At 61.2% G+C, this 22,544-nt stretch overlaps 1 protein-coding gene across 1 annotated transcript; it reads left to right on the top strand.

The window, feature by feature from the left end:
* Positions 1-1,855: 1,855 nt before the first annotated feature.
* On the top strand, positions 1,856-22,152 carry HIC2 (HIC ZBTB transcriptional repressor 2; the record flags this gene model as incomplete). Its single annotated transcript, XM_082852789.1, has 3 exons — positions 1,856-1,952; positions 18,597-18,694; positions 20,337-22,152. Exons 2-3 carry the CDS (start codon positions 18,669-18,671, stop codon positions 22,150-22,152), a joined length of 1,842 nt encoding a protein of 613 aa, XP_082708915.1. The 5' UTR covers positions 1,856-1,952; positions 18,597-18,668.
* Between the last annotated feature and the right edge of the window lie 392 nt (positions 22,153-22,544).

The raw sequence follows: 22,544 nt of genomic DNA, 5'->3' as shown, positions 1-22,544 counted from the left end.
ATACATTAATTTTCAAATGCAAGTGAAACGAGTGACCAGTGAGTACCTGTAAGTCTCAGGTGTGCTCCTGGCACCGGGGTTCCAAATTCAAGTTTACAGTCTGGTTAGAGAGACCGACCATCAAGCATACAGTCTACAAATGCAGTTAATTTCCTTAAAACAAAATCCCAGAAGAGGAATTACTGGTCCAAGGGGGTATGATCATTTTAAAAGATTTTTATTTTTGGCTCTTACTGCCAAATTCATGTTCATGAATTTTGAGGTAATTTATATGCTTCCAGTAGAATAGGAGAGTGATTACCCACCAGACCCCTGACTGTGTTTGAAGGTTATCATTTGAAACTGATTTCCAATTTGTTAAAAAAGCAAAGAAAAATGTTTTAATTTGCATGTCTTTGGTTAGTCGGGCGTTGACAGCTTTTCACTAGTTTCTTCAAATAGTCCTCCACTGAGTTCCATTCCAGGGATGTTTCTTTGCTTCTTCACTGATGCTTGATACTTCCTTTTTCATCACGTTCTTTACCATTTCTGGGATCTGTTTGTAGGCTTTCTGTTTCTGGGTCAGATTGCCCTGAGTTGAGTACAGTACCTTCACAGTTTGTTTTAATACGTTAGGGCAAGTCCACCTTGTTCCTTTTTCTGTTCCCAAGGAGGGAAATAATAGCTGTTTGGGGTTATTTACTCTTCCAGCTGAAGTGAGAATTTTGTTAAGTCTCAGAACTGTCCTGCTAGGGTTGCATTAAAAGTACACCTTTAGGGCTTCCCTGGTGGCGCAGTGGTTGAGAGTCCGCCTGCCTGATGCAGGGGACACGGGTTCGTGCCCCGGTCCGGCAAGATCCCACATGCCGCAGAGCGGCTGGTCCCCTGAGCCATGGCCGGTGAGCCTGCGCGTCCGGAGCCTGTGCTCCGCAACGGGAGAAGCCACAACGGTGAGGGGCCCGCGTACCGAAAAAAAAAAAAAAGTACACGTTTATTTGGAAGAACGAGGCCACAGTCAGCCTTACTGGGGAGTCTCGATTCCAGTCTTGACTGGTAAATCTGGGCCCCTCACAGCCTTTAGCTGGCTCGTCCTATTATTTGGTGTCCAAAGTGGGGAGCGGTTCATCAAGTGACCCCTAGAGCAGCGTCGCGGCCCCCGGCGCGCTGCAGCCCCTCCGAACAGCCTGGGTCCGGCCGGCCGGCCTGGGGGCATCGCTTGACCCTGGGGGCCTGCGAGGGGCTGCGGCCACCGGAAGGGGCTGGCTGAGCTCGGCGAGTGGCAACCTCCGCGCCCTCGGAGCAGATAGGGCCGGCGGGGCTGCGCGGGGCCGCGGGCGGTGGGCCGGGCTGGGGGCTTCCTTCTCCGGACCCGGAGGCCTAGGACCCCAGACCGGACCACGCCGTCTGCAGCCCGCGGCTGCGAGGTGACGATGGCCGCCCGCGGGGGCACGGAGCGGGACTGCCAGGGGTCAGGGTCAGGCTCAAGAGGTGTAGGCTCCGAGTGTGGGGGCCGAGCCCCCATCCGAGGGGTGCGGTCCGGTGTTCCGGGGCTGAGGTCACGGCGCCAGCCCCGCACCCGCGACCGGTCCGCCACACGCCGGGGTCGGGGTCCTGGCTCCGGGTCCCTGCTCCTTCCGCGCGCCCCTCCCCCACGGCACCACCGCGCGGCCGCCTAGGCCCCGCCCCGGCCCCGCCCAGGCCCGGCCCCGCCCCGCCCCACCCCGCCTCGCCGCTCGTCCATTCAGATGTGGGTCAGGGGTGAGCGAGCGGTGCCGACGTCACAAGCTTCCAAGATGGCGCCGAGCGGGCGGCTGTGAGCGGCGCTCGGGCGCGCGGGGCGGGGAGCCGAGCCGGGCCGGCGGCGGGCGGACGGACGGGGCGGGCGCGGGCGGCGCGGGCGGCGCGGGCGGCGCCGAGGACGAGGCCGCGGGAGGGCCGGCCGGCGGGCGAGCGCCGCCGCCGACGCACACGAGGTGAGGGGCGCTGGAGGCGGGCGGCGGGCGCGCCCCCGATAGAGGGGCGTGGGCGGGCGCGCGCCCGGAGACGTGGGGCTGCTGCGCGCGTGGGAGGGGGCGGGACCCCCGGCTGGTCTGCCGCCTGCGGCGCTTTGTGGCCCCGGGCAGGCGGCGCGGTCCTGGCACAAAGCCCCGCGCGCGGGTGTGCGGAGCTGGGCGGCGGGGAGGCGGGCGCCGGCTCTTTGTGCCTCTGCATCCGCGGTCTAATCCGAGCAGGTCGGCGAGCGGCGCTGCCTGACAGGCGGGCTCCTATTATGCGGGCGGCCCTGCGCCCGCCGCCGCCCCTTGCGGGGCGTTTCGCCGTGTCCACGACTGCGGCCCCGCGCCGTCCGTCGTTTCCCCAGCCTCCTCCCCGCAGGAGGACGGCTGCGCGCAGGCATGGTAGGGGCAGGCCTGGAGGGGCCGCTCCCCGAGGGCCGGGCCCTGCGGCTGGTGGGCTCGCATGCCCTGCCCCCAGACCTCTCTTTAGCAGGCGGCCGCTTGGCAGGAAGAGAAATGGGCTTGGGGGAGGGGGTCGGCTGGCAGGGGGAGGGGACCGGCTGGCAGAGGGAGGGGGCTGAAGGGCCCCAGCTTGTCACTCTCTGTTTATCTACTGAGATGGTTCATATTCACACAGGCTTAGCTGGGGTGGAGGGAGGCGGGGATGCCTCTCCCTGGGGGGTAGTGACTTACGGAGAGGAGGGAACGCGGCCAGATAATGCTCGCAGCGGCCCCACCCAGAACAGCGTGGGACTGCCTAGGGAAGGGAGCCCAGTGCGGATCCGGATGGCCCGGAACGGTTTTGAAGTTATTTATCCGTGTTTCTCCTGTTCCCTCCACCTCCAGTGCTTTTTCTAGTAGGGGTTGCCAAGCACATCTGGAAAGCTAGGTTCCCGGCCCCCCCCCACCCCGGCAGGAGGAGTGTAACCCGGGGAGGCCACCTCTCTGACATATGTGGTAGGGGGGAGGGGCAGAGCTTTGCCCATAGGAATCCTGTGGCTGTAGATTGTTGACTGATGTGGGGATGGCTGTGCCTCTTGTGCAGGGGGGAGGGGGAGAGCTGGCAGGTAGTGGAGGGGCTTCCAGAGATTCTAGGCTGAACTTGGGGGTGTTCTCCAGGGACCCCCGCTCGAGGGATGGAACTGGACCTTTCTGGAGCTAGCATTTATTGCTTCCTGGCTCCTGGCTTTACTTCTTTTTCTCCGTTCCCATCTGCCAGCGTCTGGACTCCCTGGGCCTTTCAGCAGACATTTTCAGGAGCACAGGCCATGTGGCTGGTCTGTAGCCCTGGCTCAAGGAGCGGACTTAACGCTCAGCAGAGCAGGGTTGCTGGCATGTTCTGAAAAAAAAAAAGCAGATGGGCCGGCCTCAGGCTGGCCTCCAGAGACAAAGCTGTATGGTGAGATTGCTGGTGTAGCGGGCTCTTAGTACCAAGGGGGTGGGGGGAATGGGAGGCTGATACTTGGGGGCTGAACTGAGTCCTTTGCCCCTGGAGTAGGTTGCCCTGCCTGTGAGTGAAATCGGTCCTGTGTGGTTGTGCTTATTATGGAAATCTCTAGGTCCATGGGCAGGTAGTAGCCTAGGAAGGCTGGGAGGGGGCTTCCCACCTGCCTGTCTGCCTGCCTTGGGGTCAGTGCGCCCAGGTTGGTCTGCTTCCTGCGGGCCAGTTTTGGGGTGTTGCTGAGTGACTGTCCTCTGGCCAGTTGACTCAAGTGCTGGTGTGCACCCAGGATTTCTTCCTGCAGTGTTTTCCTGCCAGTTGTTGGGACTTGTAAATTAGTCTGTCGGCTTTTACAAGCGATTCCTGAAAAGAAAAATCTCCCTCTGGTTGCTGGCTCTGTGTAGAGGAAGAAGCAGCCCGAGGGAGCCAGGCCTTTAATTAAAGCAAAACCGAAATGATTGCTGCAGTGGCTGGAAGGAGAGAAGGCAGCACAGGTGGGGCGGAGGTGATATGCCCTGTCCTGCAGCGAGGTACCTGCCGGGGACAGGTAGGCACCGTCCCGTCCTCTCTGCCTGGTCTTGGCCAGCAGCCCAGCCTTCTCCACAAGCTGCAGTCCTGGATTAATCCTCACATAGTGTTTTCTTTCCATAGATCAGATTTCTCATTTTGTTAATAAGCACAGCCTCCGATCCACTTGAAGTCAGCTGTCGTGGACTCAGAGCAACAGGGTTTTGCATTATTGAGCTGACAGGCCTGCTGCCTTCCCTGAGTCCTCATTGTTTGCCAGGGGGTGGGGGCGGGGGTGGGGGCAGTGCCTTTGAATCAGCAGCTCGCCCCCCTGGAAGGGCTGGCAGGGCAGTTCTCGAGAGTTGAGGAGTGAAGAAGGAATAAAGTTCAGTTTACCCGGGGGACCTGCTGCCCTGCCCTTTTTGGCTTGGCCTGTTGGCCTCCAGCAGTCAGCCCCACCCCACGGCCTGCCTGCCTTGCCCACTGGGGCTGAGGGCCAGTGCCCCCCGGGACTGATCACTAGAGGGTGGGGGCTCTTGTTCCTGACTCCTTCTGCAGAGAAGAAACCACAAGTCCTGTTCCTCCCGTCCTGGCCCTCGGAGCCTGACTGAGGAGGGACTCCTGGGGGCAGCGTGAGGGGCACTGGCCTCAGCACTGTTTACTCTCCTTGTGGCCTTGGACAGGGATTGAGCCTTAGTGTCCCCGTTTCTAAAATGGGAATAGAGCTAGAGTTCACATTCACGTATCGCTGCCTTCCAGAGCTCAGCCTGGGGAAGACAGACTGGCAAACAGACGATCGGAGGATGGGGTGATAGGGCTGCACTGTGCTGCGGGGAGCACGAGGTGGCAAGGGTGGAGGGTGGGCAGCTTCAGGAGGGGGATTTTAATGGGGAGCACGCGCAGTTTGGGGAGGGCAGTGCTGGGGAGACAGGAGAACGGTGACAGGAGTGTGGCCCTGCAGATACGGAGCTGCGAGAAGCTGGCGCAGGAGCACCCGCTGCGTGCTCCTGTGAGTCTCTTTCACAAGCTTTTTATCCGTTCAGCGAAGTTTTTTGAGAACCAATGCAGTGCCCAGCCCGTGTGGCTAGACTAAATCGTGCTGTTGCTCAGACTTGCCGCTAAGCGGTCAGCCTTCAGCTGGGATGTAGAGACACTGGGAGATTTCAGGGCTCGCTCTGGGTGTAGCACTCTCACAGACTTGGAGGTCAAGTAACTGGAGGTTAAGTAACGTCCTGGGGCTGCAGGGTAGGCGCCTTTGGTGTTCTCTCTGGAGAGGTCAGAGATCCCATCCTGGCTTTCTCGGTTAGGGGCTTTCAGCCAGCTGGGCCAGTTAGGCTCTGCCTGCCAGCCAGCTGTGCTTCCTGCTGGGAGGGGCCTTGCTTAAGGGTTAGGGACCTGGGCTGGGGGAGGGCTCCAAGCCCCAGAACCCGGTGTGAGCTGGGAGTGGCAAAGCCAGAAAAGCAGGTGGGGGTGGGGTGCGGGTTGCGAGTGGGCCCCCAGCGCGCTTGGTGAGGAAGGGAAAACTGGGTGTCAACTCCAGACCCCAGCGCAGTCCAGGAGGGAAGGCCCGGGGCCGGGGGGGGGGGGCTCTGCTAAGGGAGCACAGTCTGGGAGGGTGTGGCCAGACTGTGGGGAGAGGGACCCTGAGACACTGCCAGGCTCAGAGCCCCGCCTCTGCCTGCCCTGTGTGGGTGGGTGGAGGGGTGGGGGAGCGTGGCCTTGGGGTTAGAGCAGGTCCTGTCGAGGGTCCCCTGCTTGCTGAGCGTGTTGGCAGGGTGGGTGCCTGTTTCCTGTCGGGGGTCCACCTTCTCTGAGTGTGTGGGTGAAAAGGGTAGGGTACGGCAGGGCAGGCGGCTTGGCTCCTGGGGCTCCCGAGGCTCTCCCCTTCCATTCTGTGGGAATTCTGAGGGCCCCTAAGGAAAGGTGGGGCTTGGGCTTGGCTGGGGAGGGGGGCTTCCAGGTGGGCAGTTGACCTTTTGTGGGCCTGGAGGGGCCACTGGCTCTGGCACGGCTGTGGCCACTGTGCACACTGGCCTCCAGTGGTCCAGGATGCTGCTGCCGCTTCGGGTTTCTCTCCCAGCAGCACCTTGTGGGGGAGGGGGGGCGAGGGTGTTCAGGTGAATGTGGGGAGGGGCTGCTCCAGCCTTGGGCACAGCCCCCCCACATACACACAGGTGGTTGGAGGTGCTGCTCCCTTCCCCATGCTGGGGTCGCAGCCCCTTGGCCTCTTCCTCAACCTGGTTATAGGCCTTTTAAGGGGCAGGACTGTTCCATGGCCTTTGCAGTTCCCTTGCCTGCGCTGCTTTGGAAGCTAATAGTAAGCTCTTGGTGAATTCTTGTTCCCAGAGTGAATGAGAAGGGAGAGTAGAGTTGATGGCTGGGAGGGTGGGGCCTGGAGCCTCAGTGTCTGCCCCATGTGGACACAGGGAACTTACCCTGTGATGAGCATGGGCTCCACACTGACCTCCAGTGTGTGTGCTGTTCCCCGTGCTGCCTGGTGGAGGCCTGCCTGATGGTGCCCTGGTTCTTACCTCTGCATATCAGGATCACCTGGAGCTGGTGGAGCCCAGCCCGGCCCACCTCTAGGGTGGGCCCAGCCATCTATGCTTCCTAAGGTTTTTAAAATGAATCCAATGTGCAGCCAACTGCTTTAGCAGGAATAAATCTGTGTTGCTAATAGAATCAGGGAGTGGTGAGTCCACAAAGACCAGCAAGGGTGGTCTCAGACTGCCCGGTGGGGTTGTGCTTACAGAGCGAGCCAGCGGCTTCTGTTAGGTACCAGGGTCTTGGAGAAGCATCATGTGCAGAGGGGGCTCACCCTTTTCATGGTCCCTTTTCCTGGGGTGGCAGTGGGAGGGACCCCAGGCTGGTGAGTATTAAGGGGGCGTCTCCTAGGAGGTCCCCTGGGAAACACCTGCTGCTCTTGACCCCAGGACTCTTGCTCCTGCTTGACTTTAAGGGACTACCTGCCCTGGTTTCTTGGTTGCATTCTTGGGCCCTGGTTGGTCTCTGTGCCCAGGCATAGTGACCTTGGAGTTCCTCGTGGTTCCCTAACAAGCCCACTGTGGCTGCAGCTGGGGACCCCTGGGACCTGTATCTTTCCCCTTCTTTTTCTCTTTGACCTCAGGGTACCTGGGGGAGAGAGATGGGTCCCTGAGGTTATTTACGTGGGTAAGGTGTGTGAGGGAACTACTGACAAGGGGCCAGGAGGTGGGGTGAGGGCTGGGAGGGGCACTGGAGGTGGGGCTTCAGGTAAGGTATGGCCAGCCCAGCCCAACCTCCTCTGCTGGGACAGAACAATGGGCTGTCTTGGGGCTTAGTTCACGTCTGAGGGCAGCCAGGACACAAGACAGCCCCCGCCTGCTCTGGGCAGCTTACTGCAGGAGGGAGGAGAGCAGCAAGGCCCTTGGGCGTGGTGAGGTCTGGAATGGCCCTGGTTGGTGTCCTGGGGGGAGGTGCAGGAAGAGCAACCTGGCCTGGGGGCAGGCAGGAGTGGGACTGAGTGGTCTGGGCTGGGCAGTTGGGGGAGGGGTGGTCCGGGGCAGTCAGGGTGTCCTCTGTCACTGTTTTTGGCCTGCGCACATCTTGGTAGACGGACCCATGTGTTCTCCCTTGAGAGTGAGTAGTCCTGGGGGTGGATTCCTGTCTCAGGTGTTTGGCCTCTTCACCCCGCCCCTCCCTGGGACCCCTTTGGTAGAAAAGGGCTGATGGTTTCTTTCCAGCAGGTGCTCCGGCAGCTCTGCTTGCAAACTGGGAGGAGGATGGTTCCCACAGAGCTCCTGATGGGATGCTGGGGAGGTAGCACAAGAGGGCTGGGCCTTCCCTTTCAGGATCCTATCCCGGGCTGGGCCTGGTGGGACACACCTGGGCAGTCCCGATTGTCTTCTCAGTCCCTGCTGTGTGAGTGGCCTGGAGAGGTTACGCACTTGGTCTAGAGTCCTTCTGCTGGGATGTGGTGGAGAAAGTCTAGGAGTAGGGTAACCACAATGCAACACACGCACGAGGGTGCATTGGACATGCATGTGGACTCCTGCCGCTGAGCAGGGCTTGAGCCTGAGGGCAGCCGGGTTTTCATTTGAGTGGGGGGCAGACGGCTGCCTGAGACAGAGCCCGGGGGTCTGGTTCTGGAGCTGAGAGAGGCCCCTTCCCCAAGCCTTGGGGGCGGAGAGGACCCCTTACTGTGGTGGCTCTTCCCTTCTGCCCCTGGAGGCCTGGGCCTGTGCTCCCACTTCCAGGAGGGCCTAGGGGCTGGCGGCAGGGCTGGGCAGCCCGGAGCTCAAAACCAGACTTGGGTCCTCCTTTTGGTGTTCTCTCAGCATAGGGGGCACCAGCTGGGGTCTCCCTCTGGCGTGTGGGGTTGTCTCTTGGCAGAGGGGCCTGGGGGTCTGGGCAATCCCCGCTGGGCTGCAAGGGGAGGGGCCCTGGGCCACCACCAGCAAGCCGCTGCCACGAGGCTGCAGGTGGGGGGGGGGGGTGCTGGGCGTGGGCTCGGCTTGCCCTGTGGCTGTGGTAGGTGAACTCGAGCCCCAGAGGGGTGCGGGCAGGGGAGGGGATAGTTTCCAAAGTCCCACATTCCATGCATGTTGACGCTGATAAGGGCAGTGGGGCTGGCCTGGTGCCGTGGGCGGGCGGTGCACACCTGCTTCCCGAGACCCCTCCCTGCCTCCACTCTGCCCGCCTCTGGGGCTGAGCACCCAGTCCGCAGCCTGCAGGCGCCCGCCTGCTCAGGCAACACTGCCGTCTCTAGTTAGCAGGTCTTGGAGGCCCCACAGTGGTTTCTGCCGGCCCTGCCTCTAAGGGTGTTTTTGGAGGCCATTTGAAGTGGCATTTCCTTTCTTTTCTTTGAAATTCCTTACTCTCAGGTGTGGCCCTTTGCCTGGGATTTCAGCATTTGGTGAACAACTGTGATTTTGGGGGAAGAGGACTCTGATGTCAAGCCTGTTTCCTCCAGGTGCCAGACCAGACCTTTCCGTGCCTCATTTTCCTTGCCTGTAAAATGGGTTGGTAGAAATATTTGCGGTAATGGCCGTCAGCTGTTCTCAGAGTGGTTTGCAGACCCCTGGGGATTCCCAGGACTCTTCAAAATACTTAGACATTACTGGCCTTCGTCCCCGCACTGACACATCATCGGTGTGACGACGTGGTGGGCAGCCCTGCCCGAGGTGCACACTGCATGCTCCAGCCCTGGGTGCTCGAGCCAGGACCACTGGTCTTCCTCATGCTGTTCCAGGGAGGCCATGCAGGTGACCCAGTGGTGAGTCTTGACCCTGGAGGACACACATGTTAAGTATTCTCTGTGGTGAGCTGGGGGAGGACCCGGTGGATTCTCTTGCCTCAGACCGAAGCAGGACGTCATTCCAGGAACAGCAGTGTCTGCGAGCTGTTTTTCTTCATGGAATGTTAGTTTTACTTGAAAGAAGGGCTGACAGGCAAGGTGGTTGTTCAGACTTGGAGAATTGGTCAGACCTTTTCTCAAATGAGCAAAGTGAGCCTTACCATGGGAAGGAAAACAGGTGACAGTTTTGCCAGCCATAGAGCCAGCAGAGGACAGGGACAGTTTTGGGAACCACTGTCCTTCACTGCGAGCCTGACTTGAGACCTCTTGTGATGGAAGCACTCGGGTTTTGGTGTCGTATAATGAAGTCTGACAACAGTGGGAAGATGTGATTGACTCGGGACCACTGTTTTCCGAATGACTAGCGCTCAGTGTTGCAAAATCCTGGGTGGATGTGAGTGCAGGGTAGGCCACTGGATTTTTGTGTAACCAGATATGAATTAGTCACCGATACAATTTCAGAGTCTACATTGCACCTTTTAAGAACCTACCACTTGTTGAGTTTAAGTGTAATAACAAGGAAGAATAGCCACCATTATCTGAAAAGGGTAAAATACCCCTCCCATCTGTCTGTGTGAGGTTGGATTTCTCCACAGACTTCAGTCAGAACTACGCATCCTCACTGGCTGAACGCAGGGCAGATGTGAGGATCCAGCTATGTCTGTTCAGCCAGGCATTAAAGACATTTGCAAAAATGTGAAACAGTGCCACCCTTCTTGTTGATTTTCTTTTGGGATAGTTTTTTTCCTCCATAAAAACATCATTTATGTTAACATAAAATGGGTTTATTGTTGATAATTTTAAATCAAGTAAATATTTTTTAAGTTACCAGTTTTTCTAACACAGTAAATAGAAGAGTAGCATACAAGCCACCAAAGAGTTCTTTGGGGGTCCTTCCTAGTTTTCAAGAATGTGGACAACAGTTTCTGACCGGTGGGCTAGGGCTGGGGCGGCGGGCGGGTGGCATCCTCCTTTACACCTCCCCTCTCCCCACCCCATCCTGTCCCCTCAGCCCTGCCTCTCCCCTCTGGCATTTGCTCCCCTAGCAAACCTGCATGGGAGCCTGCTGCGTGGCTGGAGCAGCTGTGGCCGTCAGGCTAGTGGGACGCAAGGTCCCTGGCCCCAGGAGCCTATTGGGTGGCAGCTGGGCAGCTAGTGCTGACGTTGGGTGGGGGGAGAAGTGCTGGGTGGCTTCGCTGAGGAGGGGGCACTCGGGCCTGACTGGTGGGGGCCGCGTGGAGGGGTGGCCTGGCCCTCTGGAATCCCTCCATGGGCCGGCCCAGGTGTGGACTTTATCCAAGCCCCGGGAGTCCATTGAGAGCTGTAAGCAGGAGAGTGACTTGATGGGATTGGCGTTTGAGGAGAGAACTGAGGGTTGACAGCTGGGACCGCGGGGGTCGGATTCACATGCTGGACTTGTACGGTCCTTCAAAGTGGCTCCCGTCGGGAGGATTCCCCCAGGTGCAGGGGCTCTGGCTTCTGCTGCTTTCTCTTGGGACTGAGTGACACTTTCTGGGCATGTCCTGTGGGACTGGCCCCCGAAGCCCTAGTTCACACGGTGCTGCCCTGTTCCCGGCCATGTGGCTGCGTGCGGGGGTCCCCTGGGGTGGGAGGGGGTGCTCAACCCCTCCCTGGATCGGGAATACCCTAGTCTCTCTGCACCGAGCACGTTGGCTCCTTGTGGACCTGGGCTGTGCTGTGGGTTGTCAAGAGTATGAACCACAAGGTGTGAGTTACGTGTGCACACATCTGGCTGTAAAGAGTGGGAGGCGTGCACCCTTCCCCCCACCCCTGTAAGAAATGGCCCCCACGCCCTGGGTTGCTCCCTGGGCCGCTCCTAATGTCACTGCTTTTCCAAATTTGGGGTTAACTGTTGCGAGTGTGTGCCGGTTCCCCACACTCGTCCGCATTCTTGGACAGCGGGTTTGCTCTCTGTGGACATAGAGCTGGGCGCTCATTGTGCTTTTGAGACTCACCCAAGTGCTGGGCATCACTGTGGTTCCTGCGCCCCGGCCCCCCCTTGTCGTGTTCCAAGGTGGCACTGACCCCACATGTCATCATGGGGCAATGTCAGGGTTTCTGTTTTTGCTGCTGCCTGAGTAGCCCGGCTTTCACCCCCCTCCCCCAGCTCTGCTTCCTCAGGCAGAGAAGAGCCTGTTTATTTTTTCTGTCTCTAAACCGGGTTCCTTAATGCCAAACAGCCCTCCCAAGCGCCCCCGGGATGCCGTCTGAAGAAGCTCTGTGAGCACTTTTCTTTGAGTCCTGGGGGCCCCTCTGTCCGACTCCCTTTCTGAGCTCGGCCTCTCCTCTGTTGGGCCCGTCACATTACCTGCTGGACAGGTGAGACTTCTTCTCTGTAAGTGCCATCCTGCAGGCGTTTCAGGCACAGAGCCACAGGTTGAAATGTTTTCCACAGCGGTTCCCTAGTTTTTTCCTTAAAAATGGCTTTTTAAAAACTGGTAGGTGCCCAAGATGTGTCTACTTGATTTTTTTTTTTTTTCCCATTTTGGACTAAAACAACCTGATCCTTGATCTTTGGTTTAGCTCCTTGAGTCCTTGGTCAGAGGCCCTGGGCTTGGGGGTTGGTCCTTCACTCAGGGCAGGGATCCTTCTGTTTGACTCCCGATCCCTGAGGGCCTTGTCCAGCCTGGAGCTCCTGGGGCCGTTGTTGGTGCCTTGCTGGCTGCACTTGGAATGTCCTCTCCTCTCCTAAGCATGCCTGTCAGGATTTGAAGACCCCTTCCCTCTTCCTTGGACACTAGGATGGTTAAAAATGTCATTAGGTTGTTGCTGCCTTCAGATGGCAGGCACAGATCTGCCCCGATAAGAGGTTTTAAGGTGGTCTTTATTAGGTGTCCTGTGGGTCCCTGGCTGGACTGTAGGGTTCCCTCCTGTCCTGTTGGTGCCGCGTCTTGTCTGGGGATTGTTGTGATTAGTTGGGGGTTCGGTCAGCTTGCTCATCAGGCCTGGGACGGGCCCTGCTGCCCCTCCTGAAGATTTCTGTGCACCTGTTGAAGCCAAGTACATCATAGTCATACCTAAGAAGTGTGCGCAGTTGTGAGCAACAGCTCCACGGACTCTTCCCAGGTGGACACGCATCCAGCGTCCATCCTGAGAGAAAACACCAGAACAGAAGGCCCTCGTGTGTCCTTCAAGCCCCCTCCACTCCCCAATCCCTCCCCTCACCCACCCCTGCTTTCCACCTTGACCAGAACTGGCTGTGTTGTCCCTTTTGGGTCTGGCTGCTTTGCTCAGCCGCTTGCTGGAGGCTCCCCGTGTAGGCAGCCAGGCCGTGGGATACGGTGACAGTCAGCTCTTCTTGACCCGTGCAAGGCACGAGTGCGAGGCTTGGCCTGAGCCCTGGGGCCTGCCCACTGCTGGAGGGGCTCCACGCCTGCATGGCTTCTGGGACCCAGGGTTTGTGTGTCTTCAGTCTGGGTCTTTTTATTCTTATTTATTTATTTTTGGCTCAGTAGTTGGGGCATGTGGGCTTAGTCGCTCCACAGCATGTGGGATCTTCCTGGACCAGGGCTCAAACCCATGTCCCCTGCGTTGGCAGGCGGAGCAGTCTGGGTCTTTTTAAAGTCTGACCGTTCTCTTTTCTGCCTGGGATGACCTCTTTCAGTGTCTGGTCAGCTAGTTGAAGCCCGTCGTTGCCATCTGGCATCCGGTTTGGGTTTTGTTTTTCTGATTCCAGGGCCAGGCCGTCACAGGCAGGGCACAGGGCCTGGGTGCCAGCCACTGGGAGTCTCGACGGCCGCGTGGGTGGATGGGTCAGCTGCCCTTTCTCGGGGAAGGACTCCTATACCCTGAGGTGGTTCTTCCTGGTTTTCAGTCATGAAGTGTCTTCTGGTACGAAGGGATGATGATAGAAGATGCAGAGTATTTTTATTTTGTTTTTTAAATATTTGAGAGTCCTTAGTTAGTGTAAGACATAGTGAGCTTCTAGGGTTGGGTTTGAAGTTGTGATGTTGGAGTCTCTGTCCTGGAGGAGCCGTGGGCTGGGCAGCTGCTGCTCTGTGACTCCTGAAAGGTATCCCGGGGTAGGTGGGGGACGGTGACTCCTTTGCAGCGGGTGGCCCAGGCTCCCTGCACTCTGCCTGCCACCCGTGCCCAGAACCCCTTGCCCGCCCGCGGCCACTGTCCTGCCTCTAAGACGCCCGCAGTAACAGAGTGCCACCTCGATCTCTCAAGTTCTGGGGCCGCCTCCTTCCTCTTGACACCCATCACTGAGCATTTACTACCTGCCGAGCTTCGGGCTTTCTGGGGAGTAGAAAGCTTGTAACCCACAGTCCAGTGTGCGTGCAGGTTCTGGTTCTGAGGTCTGGAGTGAGGCCAGACTGTCTGCGTTTCTCAAAACCCTGGGCGAGGGCCTTCCCTGGTGGTCCAGCGGTTAAGACTCCGTGCTTCCAGTGCAAGGGGCGCAGGTTTGATCCCTGGTTGGGGAACAAAGATCCCACATGCCACATGGCATGGCCAAATAAACAAATATTTAAAAAAAAAAAACTAAAAGAAGAAACAAAAACCCTGGGCGATGCTGCCACTGGTCCCTGGACTGTGCCGGACACCCAGCAGGACAAGTAGGAAGTGGGGCTGGGGGCGCAGGAGCCAGCTTGCCACGGCCTGTCTCCCTGCAGCAGGAGCTCCTTGCTCCTTGCCCGATCGGGATGCTCCCAGTTGGCCGTGCCGCCCCACCAGCTTCCCACAGGCTCCCTGCCTCCAGGCTCTAGTTCTTTTGCTGCAAGCAAGCCTCTTACCTAGAGCTCAGGCCCCTTCAGGTGGGGATGGGGGGCAGTGCAGTGTGGGCACAGTCTGGAAGTTTTCATAATGGTGACTGTGCTCCAGGCAACTCTCACCTGCCTCTCCCCAGTTCACCCCCTGTCTCACTGGCTCAACACTCTTGGCCAGACTCAGGCAGGCTGGGGGCCTCCCAGTGTGACCCTGCCCCGCACCCTCCCCGGTGCCAGCCAGCTAGCTGTGCCAGTGCCAGCAGGGGAAATCCAGCTGCAGGTACCCGGGTCGTCCTGGGAGTGGGAGTAACGGGCGGGTTGTAGGCCAGGGGTGAGGTGAGTGTGCAAGGCTCGCCCTGGAGCCCTGGAGAGTAGGGTTTGTGCTTGTGGCCCCGCCAGGCCTCCCCTCGTGGTGCCATGAGCCTCTTGGGTGGGAGTGCACATGTGGGAAGGTGGGGCTGCAGGCATTTGGGGGCAGACTCAGGGAGGTCGTGCTGGGGTGGATGGATGACACCTCCCGCACTGCTCAGGGACCTGAGGGAGAAGCCCAGCCCCAGGCCCCGATCACCACGTCACCAGCGTGCTGATGGAACTGAGTTGTTAATTTCGTAGAAGTCTTGTCCGAAGGAGGGCAGGGCTCTTGGCATTCGTGGAGCCCGTTGCTTTCCAGGAGGATGGTCTGGGAGACGAGCCAGGAGCTGCTGGCCGGCATCCAGGTCTGGGCCAGATTACCCGCTGGACTCGCCCAGAGCAGTGGGTCCCACCCACCGCCAACCCATGTCTGGAGGGGCAGGCCAGAGAGGGCACAGCCTGGGTCCCCAAGAGTAGGCCTGCCCCTGGGTGGTGTAGCCCAGGTGAGGCCTGCTGTGAGGTAGGCTGTGGGAGGGGGAGATGAGGGGGACCTGCAGGCCGAGGCCCTCCTCCTGGCTCCCCTGCCCTGCCCCTGGGAGAAGGAGGTGCAGGTGTCTGTCCTCAGGGTAGGAAAGTCTGGAGTCAGGCTCTGCCACCTGCTTGCTCCTGTGACCTTGGGCAAGTTGCTTAACCCCCAGAACCTGTCTTCTTATCTGGCACTGGAGGTGGAGAGAACACCTCTGAGGCTTCCCCACAGGCAAGGTGCCCTCCAACTGGTATGGGGTGAGGAGGACCTGGGGCTGGGCCTTAGGCTCTTCTGGATCCTGGGTGCTGGGACCTTCCAGGCCTTCTCGCTCGGCCCTCCTGCAGCCTGGGAGGGGCCGGGCCTGCAGGGAGGGGCAGGGCCTGCAGGGAGGGGCAGTGCTCGCACCTGTTGGGGCCACACCTGGAGCACCAGGTGGCCACAGCAGGGGTCGGCTCGTCCCAGAGTTGGGGGGGCAGTGGATACGAGTGTCTGAGGCCCTCAATGACACGGTCAGATGTGCTTAAGCCCCTAGGGGTATGGCGGTGGCCTGGTGTCCTTGTGACTCCCACCGCCAGTGGAGCCCTCGGTGGGTGCTGGGCAGCCCCCCCCCCCCCCCCCCCCCGCCACGCCGCTGTCAGCTGGAAGAGTCCTGTATTCTTCTGTGACTTCTGGCTGTTGTTCTTTGGCCAGAAGGTGGTTAAGGAGCAAGAATAGCCTCCCATTGGGTGCTTTGGGCTGGGCCAGGAGCGAACTTTTCCGGGGGGGACCCAGCATAGCTCTGGGCTTCCTGCGGAAAGTGTGCTCTGGGGAGGGAGGAGGGGTCAGGGTTCCCGGGAACCTGGGTGACGAGGCCTGCCCAAAGAGGGGTGGGGGCCCCTTTTTCCTGTCTTCACCCTTCTCTCCAGGACCCTCCATCCTGGCTGGGCGGGGTGAGTCATTTCAGCCAGGGTGCGCGGGGCTTCTTTGGGCACTCTTTCTTGCCAAGGGAGATAGGACATTGCAGAGAGGGGCCCACAGTCTCCTGGGAGCATCGCCCAAGGGTGAAACCACACCCTGAGCTTGGGCCCCCCTTGTGGGCTGGAGGTAGGCATGGGATGCCCTCCTCTGTCTCCAGAAGGGAGGGGTGCCCGCCGCCAGGCTCCAGGGAGGCAGGGCTGCCTGCCTGTTCCCCAGGGGGTTCCACCTGAAGGCTAAAGGATGGAGCAGGCTAAGGGCCCAGGCTTCCTGGCGCCCAGGCTCTGGGCTCAGTGGGTGTCCAGGCTAAGTTGGATTGGCTCCTGTCGGAATTGGGGTTGGAGCCATTTTCCTTGGCTTCCTGCTTAAACAAGGGCCACTTTCATGTGGAGACCTCCTCTCATGGCCTCCTGCCCTCTGTGGGTTCCAGGAGGGGAGACCTCCCCACGAGCCCTGAGCCCATGTGGACCACCTGACGTGGGTGGGGCCTTGTCTTGCCTGGGATCCCTGCGCAGCTGTAGGGACCTGGCCTTGGGCATGTGCTCTGTAGGCCCCGGACCTGTCCTCAGTGTGTGTGGGGTCAGGGGCCAGGCGGGGGCCAGCCTCCCTGGCTTTTCTGAGGCCTGAGCCTGGAGGGAAGAAGAGGAAATAAGATCTCAGTCAGGACCTGTCTCACGTCACCGTGTAGCAGCCCTGTTGGGGAGGTGGGTGCTGGCCGTCCTGTGAACAGAGACCTGGGAAGGTGATCCAGGCCCCTCTGTTCACAAGAGAGCAGAGCTGCCCCCTCCCCCCCTTCCTTGCCGGGGTCAGGGTCAACCCATCTGGGGACAACCACGCACCCATCTGACTGACCTGTCCCACTGCCCAAGATCCTGGGCATTCTGGAGCCAGTGCTCCGGGTGGGCAGTGTGGCTGCGCTGGGCGTGGGATCCTTGGGGCTGATTGGCACGCTGCTGGGCCTGCTGCCAGGTGGCTGCTGGGTGCCAGGAGCTGGGGCCAGGCGGCAGCCTCATTGCAGCCCGTGGTGGGCTCCTTCCAGGGCTGAGCACCAGCCCCGTACCCAGTGGGCATCCCGCTGCCAGCTTGCCTGGCCAGCCCCACGGTGCTGTTTGTAGCCCTCTCTCCCTGGCTGCTGTGGGCTCTCCAGGGTGGGCACTTGCTGCTCCCACACCCGCCGTTGAGCCGGAGGGCAGAGGCCTCTGGGAGGGAAGGAGCAACACTTTCTAGGGGTCTTGGCCCTCACCTGTGGTGAGGTGTGTCCTTGCTTATGGACACGATGTAGACCCACTCTCGGCCCAGCCTGGGGTGCCTGGCGGGCGGGGCAGCTTCCTGGTGGATGTGCACTCCCAGCAGGCAGCTCTGTGCGACACCACCCCACCCCTGCCCGGCGGAGGGCACAGCCTGCTCTGCCTGGTCCTGCTGGGCCTCCCTGCGGGTAGGTCAGGCTCGAGGGCAGTCACTTGGTCAGTCGCTGGGCCTTTTCCAGGCTGCAGTGACCAGGCTGGTCGACCTGATCTCCAACAAGGGCGAGGAAGCCCCAGTTGCAGGGTCTGGCCCAGGCTGAGGTGGTGGGCATTGTGCCCGGGCGGGGCTTGGGTTGTCGTTGGGTCTGGTGGGGTTCCTGATGTGGCTTCCCATCCTTTCTCCTGGGCCACTCTCACTGGCGGCGGCATTGTGGTGGTCTCCGCCCCCCTCCCCAGGCAGGGTTTGGCTCCGTCTCTGGCCTCTCTTGGCCGGGAGCCTGATGAGGGGCCCAGGCTGCCCTCGGGGAAACGTGGACGCTCTCAGGCTGCTGGACCTACAGAGCTGGTTCTCCTGCCCTCTGGGCTGACCGTGCCCCCCTCCCCCCAGCAACCCCTGCAAGAGGGGAGCTGTGCTTGGGGCCGAGAGACAGCTGGCAGGCTGGAGCCGAGGCCTCCCGGCCACCCTGCACCCCGGGTCTGGTCACATTCCTGAGGGACCTGCTGAGCCTCCCTGGCCCTGGGGGCGGGGGAAGGGCAGGCAGGGATGGGCTCTGGGCTGCTGCAGGCCTCCTCCCCCACCCCTGGCTCCATTCCAAGGGCGCCCAGGCCTGCTGGAGTGGGGGACAAGGAGCTGGAGCCTCAGGACCCCCTCCCGCAGGACCCAAAGCTCTGGGGGGGGGCAGGTGGAGCCCACCCACATCTGGCAGCAGCTGCCAGTGGCCTTGGCGGGCTGGTATTGAAAGGGCGAGCCTGCAAACGCCATGTGGTCAGGCTGGGCTGGGCAGGAGGGGGCTGGGCGCTCTGGGCGGGGGTGGGGTGGGGGCTGGGGGTGGGGGTGGGGGGAGAGCAGACCCGGAGGGAAGGGAAGGAAAGGAAAGGAGCAGGAGAGCCAGAAGCGGTTGAGACTGGTTCTTATAAATAGCCCGTTGCACCAGCGCCTCCAATTTTGACCTTTTGTTATGTAAATGTGGCCAGCCTGGAAAGGGCCTTGCCCAGGCCTCCTGCCACCACGCCTGCCCGCCCTCCAGGAATTGTGTGCCTGCCACCAGCTCCCCCAGATCTAGGTAGCCCTCGCAGTATCCTAAATCTGTGGGGGTGGGTGGGAAGAGGGTGCAGGCGAGCTTCCCAAATTTGCGTTCTTCCTACCACGGGGACTGACTGTGGGCACTATGACCACTGTCTCTTGCCCAGCTGTCTGGGCGTCCCAGCCAGAGAGACCCCCAGACCTTCCTGGGAGCGAGGTCCCCCAGCACCTCCCCCCTCCCCTTGCTGATGCCTTTGTGGGTGACCATGTCTGTCTGTCTTCCCTTCCCCAGGTGACCAGGCATTGATGCACCCCCAGGGAGGCCACGCGCTCAAGGAGGCCACCCCCGCTGGCTGCTGCTCACATGGTTTCTGGGCCCCTGGCACTCCGGTAGGTCAGGGAGGGGGAGCTGGGGGCGGGGGCGGCAGAGGGAGGATGTTTGCTCCTCCTCCTTGGGACTCTGGGCAGCCTGCAGCTCTCAGCCTGTGTCCTGGCCTGCAGTCCTTTGTGTGCGGGCAGTGCTGGCAGCATAGAGGGGAGGCTGGGGCTTGGGGAGGAGGGCTGCTGTGGACTCACTGGCTCTCGGAGGCCAGGACCTCCTGCCCTCGGCTAGTCCCCTTGCCAGTTGTCCTGGGTGCTGGGGCTAGGTGTCTAGGCCAGTGTGGAGGCCGCGCCTTGGGCTCTTTGTCCCTGCCTGGCTGGCTCTGGGGGCAGGGAGTGGCGGAGGGCTGGTTTCTGCGCGATCTGGGCTCCAGCTTCTGAACAGCCTGACAAGGCCGAGCTGGCCTGAGGTGCTTGCTGCCTCCTGCTGTCAGGCCCTGAGTGCCGGCCCACGTGGTCATTGGGTGCTCAAAGTCTTCCTTGGGGTGCACAGGATCATGGGGGGTTTTCCTCTGTCTTTGCAAACAAGGGCAGGTACGGACCAGTGGGAGGAAGGCAGGTGGGTGCAACCCCTCCGGGCTCTGTCCTGAGGGAGGCAGGGCTGGGCGCCTGGTAGGAGCTGATCCCAGGTCGGGGAGGCTCAGAGCAGTCAATTTCTCTCCGAGGTTGGGCCGTGAGCAGAAGGACATGAAAGCCCCTTGTCGGCCTCACGGCTCAGAGCACCTTTGGGAGGGCACGAGCTTCCGAGTGGCTGGAGGGGTGGGGAGCCACGGCCGTGCGCTGTGACCCTGCTGCCCAGTGGGGTGGGTGCATGGTTGGGGCACGCAGCTCCCAGAGACCCCTATGCACACTGCCACGCAGCCACCACAGAATTCCTCTGCATGTGTTTTCCTCAGTGACATCAGTTAGCATCTGTGCCAGTCTGGCGAGTTTCCCAGGCTCAGACAGCACTGCCTGCCCTGCCCAGAAAGTCCCTGGGGCCCAGCGGTGCCAGGGCTTGGCCAGGCTGCCTTTTCTTCTCAGCACCTGGAGGCCCAGGCAGGGGGTAGGGGGGATGGGTGCTCAGTGCCTGTGGTGGGGCAAGGCCTTGTGGGGCGGGGGTGGCAGCTGGGCTGCAGTGTCACGTGATGCTGGTAAACCTCAGAGTTTGGGAAGCCTCTAGGGTTGTTGGAGAGAGACCCAGCCTAGAGCAGAGGTCGCAGACCAGAGGCTGCATGTTTGATCTGGCCCACGTGGTATTTAAGGAAAAAGAAGCTTCATTTTGCATAGGGTGATTTCACCTGAAAACCTGGATTTCTGGCTTGTCTCGAAAGCTGGGAAGCTGCATGCCCACGTGAGAAGTCCAGCCACCCAGCACCTGATAGACCCCTGCCTTTGGGTCTATGAGGCCAAAGACGGGCCAAAGACCTTTGGGTCCCATCTGGGCACGTGGTTGGCTTCCTTTAGTGCGGAGATGATACCTTGGGCCAAGTTCAAATCCCAGTTTCGTTGCCTGCCACCATGTGCATTGTCCTCTGTGTTTTCAAGTCTGCAGATGGGCTGGTGCCGCCCCCCTTCTCAGGCAGCCTGGGTGGCGTGAGTTCCCTGTCCAGGTGCCGGACCCCAGGAGGGTCCCCCGCTGATGCACACGCGTACCTGTTCTTGCCCGCAGGTGGTGCGTGTGGGCAGGGCGTGGGGACATGGGGCCCGACATGGAACTGCCCAGCCACTCGAAGCAGCTCCTGCTGCAGCTGAACCAGCAGCGGACCAAGGGCTTCCTGTGTGACGTCATCATCATGGTGGAGAACTCCATCTTCCGGGCCCACAAGAACGTGCTGGCCGCCAGCAGCATCTACTTCAAGTCCCTGGTCCTGCACGACAACCTCATCAACCTGGACACGGACATGGTCAGCTCCACGGTGTTCCAGCAGATCCTGGACTTCATCTACACCGGCAAGCTGCTGCCCAGTGACCAGCCAGCCGAGCCCAACTTCAGCACGCTCCTCACCGCCGCCAGCTACCTCCAGCTGCCCGAGTTGGCAGCTCTCTGCCGGCGTAAACTCAAGAGAGCTGGCAAACCCTTTGGCTCCGGGCGGGGTGGGGCCGGCCTGGGGCGGCCACCCCGCGGCCAGCGGCTGTCCACGGCCTCTGTCATCCAGGCCCGGTATCCGGGGCTCGTGGACGGGCGCAAGGGGGCCCACACCCCCCAGGAGCTCCCCCAGGCCAAAGGCTCCGATGAGGAGCTCTTCCTGGGCGGCTCCAGCCAGGAGAGCGCGCACGGCCTGGGTCGGTCGGTCTGTCCAGCCAGCGGGGAGGCCGGCCTGGGTGGCTGCAGCACCAATGGCAGTGGTGGGGGCTGCGAGCAGGAGCTGGGCCTGGACTTGTCCAAGAAAAGCCCCCCGCTGCCCCCCGCCACCCCCGGGCCCCCCCTCACCCCCGACGACCCAGCCCAGCTGAGTGACAGTCAGCAAGGCTCACCCCTCTCGGCCTCCGCCCCTCCCGTCGCCAACAGTGCCTCTTACGCCGAGCTGGGGGGCAACCCCAGTGAGCCCATGGATCTGGAGGGGGCCGAGGACAACCCCCTGAGCCTATTGGAGGGGCCGGGTGGGCAGCCCCCCCGCAAGAGCCTCCGGCACTCGGCCCGCAAGAAAGAGTGGGCCAAGAAGGAGCCCGTGGCCGCCTCCCCCTTTGAGCGGAGGGAAGCAGCGCCGAAGGGTCCCTGCCCAGGGGAGGAGGCTGAAGGGCTTGGGGACAGGGTTCCCAACGGCATCCTGGCCAGCAATGCGGTGGCGGGCGGGCCCTACGGGGAGCCCTCATACCCCTGCAAGGAGGAGGAGGAGAACGGCAAGGATGGGAGTGAGGACAGTGGGCAAAGCGGGAGCGAGGGCGGCAGCGGCCATGCCGGCGCCCACTACATGTACCGGCAGGAGGGCTATGAGACGGTGTCCTATGGGGACAACCTGTATGTGTGCATCCCCTGCGCTAAGGGCTTCCCCAGCTCCGAGCAGCTCAACGCGCACGTGGAGACGCACACAGAGGAGGAGCTCTTCATCAAGGAGGAGGGTGCCTATGAGACAGGCAGCGGGGGCGCCGAGGAGGAGGCCGAGGACCTGTCAGCGCCCAGCGCGGCCTACGCAGCCGAGCCCCGGCCCTTCAAGTGCTCGGTCTGCGAGAAGACCTACAAGGACCCGGCCACTCTGCGGCAGCACGAGAAGACTCACTGGCTGACGCGGCCCTTCCCCTGCAACATCTGCGGCAAGATGTTCACGCAGCGCGGCACCATGACGCGCCACATGCGCAGCCACCTGGGCCTGAAGCCCTTTGCCTGTGACGAGTGCGGCATGCGCTTCACCCGCCAGTACCGCCTCACTGAGCACATGCGCGTGCACTCGGGCGAGAAGCCCTACGAGTGCCAGCTGTGCGGGGGCAAGTTTACGCAGCAGCGCAACCTCATCAGCCACCTGCGCATGCACACCTCCCCCTCCTAGAAGCCAAAGACCCTTGTTGGCCTGCGGGCGCCCAGGAAAGCAGGGGCACAGTGGCCAGGCCCCGGGTGTGGGGCAGTTCCTGGTGCAGCCCCCCCCCCCCCAGAGCTTTAATCCACAGTCTGTACCAAGGGGAGAAGCGGGCAGCCAGCACCCAACCCGAGTGCATGTGGCTGCTGCGCCGTCTGCCTCCTGATCCTGCCCGGCCCAGTTCCCCGTGAGGGCCACGGCGGGGCCTGCGGGAGTGGGTCACGGGGGGTGTCCCGCAGGCTGTGTTGGAGCAGGAGGTGTGGGGGCCTCCCTCCATGCTGCGGGGAGCAGGGCTGCCGCGGCCGGGGTGTCTGTGCTGCCAGCCTGGCTCTGCGGGGAGCGGTGCCAGAGGGAGGGGACAGCGC

The sequence above is a fragment of the Leucopleurus acutus genome (genome assembly GCF_964270905.1).
Source record: "Leucopleurus acutus genome assembly, chromosome: 13".
In the NCBI taxonomy this organism is placed as follows: Eukaryota; Metazoa; Chordata; class Mammalia; order Artiodactyla; family Delphinidae; genus Leucopleurus; species Leucopleurus acutus.
This window is presented reverse-complemented; position numbering and strand designations above follow the sequence as displayed.